The 11,016-nt window shown below is 31.7% G+C and overlaps 1 protein-coding gene across 2 annotated transcripts; it reads right to left on the reverse strand.

Annotated features, from left to right (window-relative positions):
* Positions 1–793: 793 nt before the first annotated feature.
* On the reverse strand, positions 794–4,858 carry LOC114371279 (tubby-like F-box protein 8). Of its 2 annotated transcripts, XM_028328762.1 has the most exons (6): positions 4,727–4,854; positions 4,555–4,589; positions 3,292–3,759; positions 3,090–3,177; positions 2,025–2,157; positions 794–1,829 (listed from the first exon to the last, which is right to left on the reverse strand). In XM_028328762.1, the coding sequence occupies exons 3-6, from the start codon at positions 3,637–3,639 to the stop codon at positions 1,106–1,108; spliced, it is 1,293 nt and encodes a 430-aa protein (XP_028184563.1). In that variant the 5' UTR covers positions 3,640–3,759; positions 4,555–4,589; positions 4,727–4,854; the 3' UTR covers positions 794–1,105. The 2 variants fall into 2 exon arrangements, with proteins under 2 accessions (XP_028184563.1, XP_028184562.1); XM_028328761.1 differs by lacking the exon at positions 4,555–4,589 and having other exon boundaries at positions 4,727–4,858.
* Between the last annotated feature and the right edge of the window lie 6,158 nt (positions 4,859–11,016).

Raw genomic sequence — 11,016 nt, forward strand, 5'->3', positions numbered from 1 at the left:
TCGAGTAAAAGAATGTTTCATACAGTTAGTCGATTTTATTTGTGAAGATATTAAGTATAAAATAAGAATTTGAGAGTTTAAGTCTTAAAAGGTAGGAAAAAAACTGTAACAAAATCAAATTTACTTACTTTTAATAAGAGAAAGACTTATTTTTCTATAAACAAAGGAAATATTATTAAATGCATTCTAAACTAAGCTCAAAATGAGCAAGGATTTGGAAGCCGAGGACAAAATACATAGTTCAACATTTTTTTTGGTTCTCATCCGATTCTTGTAACACCATTCCAATTTCATGACCATTTCAACAGAAAATACAACTATTGAAAGTTGAAACGCACTTTTCTCTCTTTTGTGGATTAACCTTTGCAAAGCAATGTCTTCACTCCTTTACACGAAGAACTTGTTCTTTCATATTCTTCATTTCAATACCAATCCAGCTCTGAGAAGAGCAGATCTCAATTAATAAAATAAAAATAATACCAAATTCACATTTCTCCAGTTTTTCTTAATTACCTGCCATTTACTTTAATATTAAGTTACCTCTAGACTTTACAATTGTTAAAAAATCTTATCAATTCTTTCTTTAGAGCACTGTGATGACTGTCAGTCTGTCACACTTCTATGGATCTAGTCTCTTTCTTCTGTTCACCTTAAAATCTCAAAAATATTTAGTGCCCGATTTTAAATATATAGCATAACTTAAACTAGAGCCATTTTCGGTATTTGGCATTGTGCATTGGTACCTGTCAAAGTCTTCGAAGTGAAATTAAGATTCTTTGCATTAGAGCAAACAGGAATTGAATGCTACTAAATTTTCATTACATCTTTATACAAAGTATGGAAGTCTACATCATCAAAGTTTGACAAAGATAGTTCAAACTTTAAAGCATACTAAATTGACTGTCCGAAAGAAAAGAGCAATGGCAAGAAAAAAGGAACATGTTCAAAAGAAAAAGGGCAATGGGCAAAAGAAAAAAGGTGCACTGGGCAGAGATTGTTGCATACTTTACATGGGGAGAACAATGACTTAATGAAAGCTTCAACATCCTACAGATATCTAAAATGGAGATTAAATCCTATTTTTCTTACCACATATCTCTTGAAACTATTCACAAGCCAGTTTTGTGTCAAAACTAGTCAAGCATATGGCAAAAGCCTGAAATGCAGAAAGGGGGTATCGATAGTCCATTGTAAACATATCCTTGCCAACCTTGCCAAACTGAAGAATAATCTTGTCAGGGTCAGAAGAAGACTGTGTTGGCTGAGATGGTGTAGGTCCTGTTCCTGTAGGAGCAACGGCTGCTGGCGGTGTTGAGGCAATCAGCTGAAAATTCTTGACAGAGGCAACAGTGACCCTTCCTCTAAAGTTGAGGCACCAACATTGCAGCTGTTCATGCCACCTTGGAGACTTGTTCTTGAGAACTAGTGGTCTCACCTTTCCCTCCTCGTCTTCAATGCCAGTTCCCATTATGTCAGAGAACCTAGAGCTGCTAAACTCGGTTGAATTGTCGATTGATTTTGAGAAGGATATACTCCGGAAAGAATCCTCAAGGGCACGGGGAAGGAGCTCTGGCTGGCCTGGGACAACGCCATTAGGCTCCATGGATGATGCAGGAATTGAGTACATTGTGCAATTCATCCTTCGTGGCCCCCTAGTACCAAGGACATTCAACTCATAGGTGACCTGGGCAATATTGTAGCTGCCGCTAGGGACCTTTGGAGAAACCTTTTTTGAAAACCTACGGCTGCGGCCAGGTGGAGACAGCATAGCATTGTTGTAGGGAGGTTGCGTATCATAAATTATAAACTTGGTGCCAAGAAAATTAGACCTGAAACAAGAAAAATGTAATATAGTATAAGTACATCATGACAAGAAAGCACAGAAACAATTGATTTCTTGCACAACTTCTTGGATTATGGAAAAACAATTATGCATAGCCTAAGATATTATACAAGTCAATGATTGTAAGTGCAAAAATGAATGTCAAGTAAGCCCCAAACGAGTACCCAAAATTAAGTCTTACCTCAGTTTTCCAATATAAGTACTACTAGATCTCGATATGTTATCTGCATCCATTGATATAACATACTCTGTGCAAGTTGTTCTTCTTGTCCGTTTTGCAGAGAGAAGAAACTTTCCATTTTCAACAAGCAAGGCTGCAGGAGCAGAACTGACTTATGAGTCCAAAACAGGTCCCAAAGACAATGACTGACAGGAACATAAAATTGCCAGATGCATAATTATACAGCATATAGTAACATCAACACAATTGTCAACTCAAAATAAGGAATTACTTATGATAACATAGCAATAATTGAACCAATACATTAAGTAGGATAGACCACAAAGCATGAACTATTTGCTCATAATTATAGTGAACCTAAACCATAGACATGCATCACCCACCACTAAAACATTAGCGAAGTGAACAAGCAAAAAGAAAAAATAAATACACCTAGTCAGCAAGGTTGAATATTTAAATGGATTATATGACCATTTGTAAACAATAAAAGTAAGCAATTAAGCATGAAGCGGCATCAACACCCAATCCTTGAGTAACTTGGTAAACCTTAGTTATTATCATAAACTTCAATAAATAAGCAGAAGAAACTCATACGTGGGCCACAGCAAAGAATTTGACCATCATATGTGACACTTGCCAGATATCTAAATTGCACAAATAAGAACTCAGTTTCAATAAAAATTTAATTCGGGCAGGCAATTCCCACTGTCACTTGGAAGCAGTTAGTAAGATCTAGTTTATTGTAACAAAGGTTGCATTTATTGAGTAGATTTGCATTCCAACGTCATAGGCCTATCAATACAAGAAAACAACCACTTGATTCCATCACTTTTTACCAATCCAAAAAAAGAAATGAACAATGTATTCAATTTAGCAGAATTGAAAATCAAGGAAACATAAATAAATTCTACATTCAAAGATGACCTCAACCTGGATTGACAAGGGGGGAAAAGTCAACACATATCAAATGCCATAAGTACATAAATTATACAATAAAAAAAATCACAAAACAAGATTATTAGATAAATCCATATATGTTATAGGTGTCAACAGCATGAAACTTACCAGGGCTAAGGCCAAGGAAGAGGTGGTATGTCAGCTTAGATTTGTCTCTCTTGATGAAACACTGGATGGGTCCATCCCTATGCCCAGGCTGTGAACAAGAATCAACCAAGCATATAAATGTAAGCTTCGGTCATGGTACAAATTTCATATCTTTTTTTGAAGCAATTATTTTAAACATATTTTAGGCACAAAAAAGTCTTACCTGTTTCAAGGAAACAGGGAAAGTAATCTTCCCACAGAATTCAGGACTGCTGACAATTTCTTTGCACATTTCTCTCCAGGACTTGCACACGGCAGCACACGCAACCACATGCTTACGACCAGGCCATGTACTCTCGCTTGCTTCCAATCTATTAATAACATCGCGAAGAAGCTCAGGAGGAAGGCTAGCCCACCGGCTGTTCTGTATAACTGGTGGCTGATCCTGCAACTCGTGGACCAAACTACGTGACTTGCCCCTGTTATGGCCAGGAAGCCTTACCTCAAAACTCCTCCTTGATAGGCTTCCAAATCCATCCCTTACTTCACGAACTATACTGCGGAAGGACATTTGTTCTAATATACTCACAGCCCAGAATTTAATATATAACCAAAGTGCCACTAAAGGAATGAATGTTCCACTCTTGTCACTTGGAGGATGTCACAACTGAAACCTTTGAAAAGTGAGGAGCTGCAAATAAACCAAACTTTATTTTAAATTCCATCTTCAATGCTTAGTGATCAAGAAACAAAAGAGAAGGAAGACAGATAGGGTAAAGCACAAAGTGGAATGAATAAAAAATAAAACTAAAGATTCTCATAAAAAGAAAGCGCCCACATGGACCTAAAGGTTAAAACAACCTAAAATTCCATCCTTTTGTCAGAAACAAGTTTTAAACCTGATTTTGTTAGTCCTCAATCTAACTTAACAAAAGAGCAATTGAAACAAAATAACAAAAAAAAAAAAATACCAAAGATTCTATTTTGTATTAACTTCAACTATATGTAACTGTAGAAGGGAATATATTTGCCCTAATTTTAGTCTATCTTTTCCTCTTTCCTTTGATTTTGACCGGGAAGTTACAAGGTCGCGAATCGAATGAAATGACCCCTCACACGCACATGAGTATAGACACACAAGCACATAAAAAGAAAATAAAGGTCGTCTCTCTAAAACACAGAGATCAAAGAACAAGAAGAGATCTTTAAAGAGCACAAAAATAGATCACAGCTCTAAACAACAACTTTACTATTAACCACATAACAAGAACCCAGAAGAATTCTAGAACCAAAACGCAATTTTTTTTATTATTTTCTTTTGTTTTTTGCAAATTCCCAAAATTACACACCAAAAACAGCACAAAACCAGGGGCTACCCAAATAAATTTTTATAAACCAACAGTCCAAGACTAAAAAAAATAGAAACTTCCAAAAGCAAAAAATTAAAACCCAGAAGAAAAAAGAATCAAAAGAATACAAATCATACCCTTAAAACACCTGGGTCTCGAAGTTTCCCACACCCTAATCTCGGCGAAGAAAAAATAGAATAAATGGAGAAAATTAAAAAAGATAAGAAATTTAACAGAAGAAAGGTGCGTTGATAAACATGGCATCACAGAAGGTGCATCATAGATTAGATGAAGAGGTAGCTGACTAACCGTGATGTTCCAAAGTCTTGTCAGATAACACGTTTTTAGATCCTGTGCTTCACAACTCTCTTTCTCTCTCTAACTCAAAGGCTGACTCTGGACGAGACGCGGACTCCATGCCTTCATTAAATCCAACCCACAAACACGTAGTAAAAACAAAAGTGCTTTATTATTAATTATTAATTACCTTTTTTTTTAAAGGGCTACTATTAATTACCTTTAATATTATTAATCATAAATTCCTAGTCAAATTGTAAATATTAATAAAACCTAACTTAGGTACAACATTTCAAAAAAATTTATTGTTGTTTTTAAGTGCAATAAATTTGTACTAGTACAAGAAAAAATAATAATGATAAAGTTAACATTGGTTATTAATTACTAAAATTACCTAAATTACTGAAGGACTACTAAGATTTTATCTTAGATATCACCGATTTTGGTCTTACGGTATAATAATGAATTTCTTTATTGTGAAGTTGCGGAAATTACGGTTTTGACCTTGACAGTTGACCTATAGAACTTACTATTACTACAAAAGGTAACCGACTAACGATATGTGGTGGGGGATGTGGGTGCTGTGCTCACACTTCACGCTCTGCCTGCGAGGGGGTCGGATAGCATGCGATGCGGTATACGGAGATTTAAGATGGGGACGCAACAGTTTGTGATTGTGACATTATTTTTTGAACAAATAAATAGTGTATCTTCATATTTAATTAATAACTATAAATCATTATTTTATAGTAGATTTATTGCTTTTTATAAAAAAATCACCTTAAATTCATAATAATAATTTTTATTGATTAAGAATATATAATTTGCTATTAATTGTATTATTAAAATTATCGGTTACCATCACGTGTTGGTTTTACAATTTTTTAAATTCTTTTTATTTTATTAAATTACTCAGTTTGTTATTTTTTGCTTTTTTCTTTTAAAATCCGTGCAGGACATAGGTTTTAATGTTAGTTTATTAATAAATTTGTAAGCAGACATCAATCATAGATATTCATGATTATTTCTATGTATTTGTTGATGTTTGTGAATTACATAATTGAGTTTTATATATAAAAATAAAGGAAGTATATTAGTATCAATTAATTATTTAGGATATATTTTTAAAATAATTAAATATATTAATTCGGGAGTAAATGATTTTTATATCAACAAATAATTTTTTTTTTTAAATAATGATGAAAAAAATTAATTTATCATTAGCATATATGTTTAAAATAAATAGAAGAAAATCGTTTCACTTTTTTTCATTTAAAAAATATACATTTTAATTATATTTTTGTTTCCTTTCTAATTTTAAATGCTTTCATTTCGTTTTTATTCCTTGTTTTTTCATTTCTTGTATCAAGTGTTCACTACAAGCCGCCAAGATATTCACCAAAACAAAAAATTTAACTCGAATATAACCAATCGAATGTAATAGTAAAAAAGTTTGAATGTATACATTTTTTTATTACAAGACAAATATTTTGATATAGCAAAGATTTTATACTCTATCCAGGATTGGGAGGATGTCCTGATCTGCATAGAAGTCAGTCAAGTCACAGATACAGGCAGCAGTAAGAGAAAATTTGATTTACAGATAAGTATGAGTTTCATATATTACGCAATTTATGAGTTTATGTAAACAAAATTAATTTTTGAACTTATATTTTACATTTTTTACTCACAAAATGTAAATATACTATGATATAAGTTTAAAAAAATCATTATTCATAAGAAACTCTAAACGCACAAAATGAATTCTGACAGATAATACATGAGAGAAACTTAAAAAAAAAAAAAGCTTTATATTTTTTTATAATAGAATTATCTTTTTTCCACTTTGTACTTTGAGCCTAGTTTACAATCTCAACAGATATTGCAGTCTTATTATGGACCCGTCTGTTTAACTTTATTTTTTATTTAACAATTAAATATTTAGTTTTATTAAAATAAAATACACAGCTTTTATTTATTTTTATTTGTTAATCTAAAATTTTTAATTTTTAATTTTATTTTTTAAGAAGCAAATCTTATTTACTTTTTTAAAAAAATATTTTGTTTAAAACCATTTTTTTCTAAGTTTAATCAAACTGACCCCATGTCTTACATCCATGATCTTTCTTTGAACAAAGGTAGGCATGTAAGCAGAGGAAAAATCATTCAACTTGTATATGATGGAACTATGATTCTATATTCTTAATTTGTCATTGTCTTTCAAATAAAAAATTTGGATTAGAAAACCAATTGGAGCTCAGATAACAGTTTGGTTTTGAAGAGAATATTATCCCATTTTTTTAATTTGGTCAGGCTGATTTTTGTCGATGTATTTGACACTATCGCACTTTAAAATATTTTCTTCGTTTTCTTACTTTTCTTAGGCATTAGCTGTTTTTATTTATTGAAAATCATTTATAAAAGACTGATATTATGACGTTTGAATTTTTCAAGAGATTAGTTCAATGTCTATAATTTTTAATGGATTAATATAATGAAAAGTAAGTTTTTTGATGTACTAAGCTGAATTTATACTTTTGATTTTACAACATGTATACTATCTTCAGATTCAATTATAAATATAAATAAAATAAAAATTAGACTCAAATCTCACAAATATCATTCAATTACAACTCCTTAAGATTAATGGCTTTTTTAAAAAAAATTATGATATCAAGTTTTGATTAAAAAAAAGTATTTTGGAAAAAAGTTTAGTTTTAAATGTGATTATAGTAAGTTTCAATGACATTAACACCAATATCCTTCAACTAACTGTTTGACTAATTTCTTTAAGGTGTAAAGATAACTGATATAGGTGCTATATTTCTTTTCTATAAAAAAAAAAGTTACTGTTTTTTTAATAAAGTTTTCCCTACATACATTATTAGGCATGCTCTAATAATATGCTTAAAAATTCAATTATCTAACAATTGTGACGGTTTATAACGTTATACCATTTTTGTTATTATGGCATTTATTGCTCAGTCATAAATACAATTTTTTCTCTCTTTGTAATTAAAGCTCGACTTTATTTTCTTTTTTTATTAATGAGTTCAACTTTATTTGATTTAACATGTGTTGCTGGTAAATAATATAATGTCTAATTATGATCCGGAGTCTCTAGTAAATTTCCGGTAGTTGGCATGTAAAAGAATTGAAAGAAGGAAGAAGAAGAAGAACATTGCAATTTGTGTAATGGGACTATGATCCATCCGACAATCAAATTAATAGAATCAATGCATTTGTAGATGAAAGTCAACAGGAGTGGTCGTATTCGTACACACAAATTAATCCTTTCATATTGCAAGGATTGGAAATTTTAAAAGTGTTTAAAGGAACTCTAACACAATAGAGTAAGTCAACTTGTAGGGTGATTCAAACTGAAAACAAAACAAAAAAAAACAACGATGAGATGGTGGCTTTATAATTGACTTTTAGTTAAATTTATATACTATTATTTACGCAGCTTCCATTTGTGCAATATTTATGTAATAGAACACTAGTATCTGAAAATATATATGGATAAACATGAATCATCATCATTTCATTTTATTTCTAAAAAGGAAGATGTTTGCAACTTGGTTTCTGGTTTCAACACACCGACGTAGGGGCAATACGCGAAAAAGGCGTTTTTCACGAGACACATTTCTGTGGGAGCGTTTTGTCAATGGATTGGCCCATCGTTTGCTTCGTTCATAAATAATTTTGACCAAAAATTTAACCTTTTTTTCATTAGACCAAGAATTTAATTAAGATATACTGTACGTATACTGATAACGGTTATTTTATACTTTGAAATAAAATATAGCTGTACTCGCATAAAAAAATTTATAGCTGTACAATTCATATTAGGTGTCAACTTAATAAGATAATAATGGAGGCTTTTGTGGGTTTAAGCAGCCGCTTTGAGAGTTGAGATTTATTTCATTTATTTATTATTTATAAATAAATATTAATTACTAATATCATTAGTTTTTTTTTTGCTAGTATAGAATCAGAATTCATGACCTTTCCTTTATTTATTTTTTTCTTCACCGCTAAACTAATCTTATATTTCCTTTAAGTGTTAATATTAACTAAACTTATCAATGCTATACGGATTTTATCTTATTTATAAATTATATACAATTTTAGAAAGTGACCTTTGGTTTTAATAACGAACGGCCATCAACTTAACCTAGCCTGATAAAATAAGAGTTTGCACTAAGGTTATAAATTCAAAACCACAGACAAAGACATGCTATTTAAAACAATATATTTCTTCAATGAAATAAAAATAATGGCCATCTTATTGAGATTATCACAGAGACGAGTTAAAGTAATTTTAGTTTTTATATATGTTACGATGTGAACTTTATGCATTATTGTGTGTTAGGATACTAATCATAAGCGTGCCTTTAGTTTAAACTTTCAAGAACTAAAACATCGTCTTTGAAGATTTAAACCACCACAAGTAGAATGCTATGCATACTGTGTCAAAAAAAAAATGCCATGCATACATCTTCTAGAGATGTTAGAATGGGTCAAATCTTATGGGTCTATTTAAATGTCTATAAGTTTGGTTGGGTTATATGGATGAACTCCACTAATCAGATTGACCAAGTAAGATTGAATTTTGGGTTAAATTTTTTAATTCAATAACAAAATGAGTTTAACCTAATTCAATCCTTTTTTTTTTTTTTTTACAAATTGAAGATGAGTTGGATTGAGTTGCTCCATTCATTAAAAACAAAAAGCTTGGTTATAGAGATTTCTCCAACAGAGGGTAAATAAATAGTGGTTGAAATGGGGCATCACCATGAACTAAACTGATCTAGCTACCAATCCCAAGTTCCTATTGTATGTACAAGGTTGGTTTGGATTGTTCTAACCTTTTGGGACATGCTAGGTGCACCCAACAACATTGCTGGTACACCCAACAATTAGGTGAATGAACAAAAAAAATAATTTCGGAAGAACAATTTGTATTATACTGGAAGAACCTTCTTCCGGAGAAGCTATCGGAAGAAGGTTCTTCTGGATAAACAATTTGTTCTATCGGAAGAACTTTCTTTCGGAGAAGCTACTGGAAGAAGGTTCTTCCGGTAGAACAAATTGTTCATCCAGAAGAACCTTCTTCCGGAGAAGTTACCGGAAGAACTTCTTCCGGTAGCTTCTTCAGAAGAAGAAGGTTCTTCTGGTAGAATAAATTGTTCTATCGGAAGAACCTTCTTCCGAAAGAAGAAATTATTTTTTTAATACAAGGACAATTTTGTCCATTTACCTAATTGTTGGGTGTACCTAGCATGTCCCTAACCTTTTCTATAGGTGACCCAAAGGTTGGAGAAAAGGCCATTCAAAGGCTCTATTGGTGTTTGCCACTCATTGGGCTTCAACTTCCGATAACTCAGCTGGTATATGCGCTTCTCGAAGAAAATATGGCTTTTACTTCCTGCAACCCCTTTTTGATACCTGCACCCTCAGAAAATCAAAATGGTAGTGTATTAGTTATACAGGGGAGTGGAAATAGTAATAGCCTTTTCTTATTTTGTTTTTGACAAAAATTATATCCTTTTTTTAAAAGTAAACCAAAACATGCAGATAACTTTCGGGATCTTCTTGCAGTAGTGTAGTTTCCTCTCGGTTTGTCTTGTTTTCTTCCCTTACTGTATCCAAAAGAAAAAAGTAAACCAAGAACATCATATTCTTTTTCTGGGTCCATATTCTAGTACATCCTTTGAAAGATAAGCACAACACAACTCTGGCTGTTGTTTCCTGCACTTCCCAAATTGCCTCCTGCACTTTTTCCATAATGTTTTTTTTTTTTTTTACATTATGGATTAGTCATTATGGCAGCCGAAAGAAAGTGCATTTCAGAATTTAACTTTACATTTGGGATTGGTCATTCCAGAAGGCAAAAAGGGAGTGCAGGAAGCAATAACCTATAACTCTCAATATAACCCGTTACTGTATCATTTTTTTATTGGGTTTCATCGCTTATGTATGTAATCCATTCGTGGTTTTAGTGTTTAGTAGCTATCCAAAAACTATTCTTGGTACATTATTTGCAAGTTTTTTCAACTTCAGTATAATCGGCATCATGAAAGCAAGAAGAGATGTGCTTATTTTTAAATGTAATTTCTTTGATTTCTCATTAACATTATATAAACATATTCAGTGTAAAATATGAAATAAAAACAGGGATATGTTAACACGGTTTCTCTTTCTAAACTGATACATACTTTACAGAATAATTCTAACTTGGGAAAATAATTTTCTTTCAATTTTTATAATTTTATAATTTTTCTATTTTCATTTTTGTT

This window comes from Glycine soja, chromosome 10 (genome assembly GCF_004193775.1).
Source record: "Glycine soja cultivar W05 chromosome 10, ASM419377v2, whole genome shotgun sequence".
NCBI lineage: Eukaryota > Viridiplantae > Streptophyta > Magnoliopsida > Fabales > Fabaceae > Glycine > Glycine soja.

Bases quoted from the DNA above. Each gene is read 5' to 3' on its own strand.
- LOC114371279 (XM_028328761.1), bottom strand. From the start codon at position 3,639: ATGTCCTTCCGCAGTATAGTTCGTGAAGTAAGGGATGGATTTGGAAGC. The intron at 3,178-3,291 runs GTAAGACTTTTT...TCTTGTTCACAG, and splicing joins TCCCTGTTTCCTTGAAACAG to CCTGGGCATAGGGATGGACC. The intron at 2,158-3,089 runs GTAAGTTTCATG...CTGCTCCTGCAG, and splicing joins CTTCCTTGGCCTTAGCCCTG to CCTTGCTTGTTGAAAATGGA.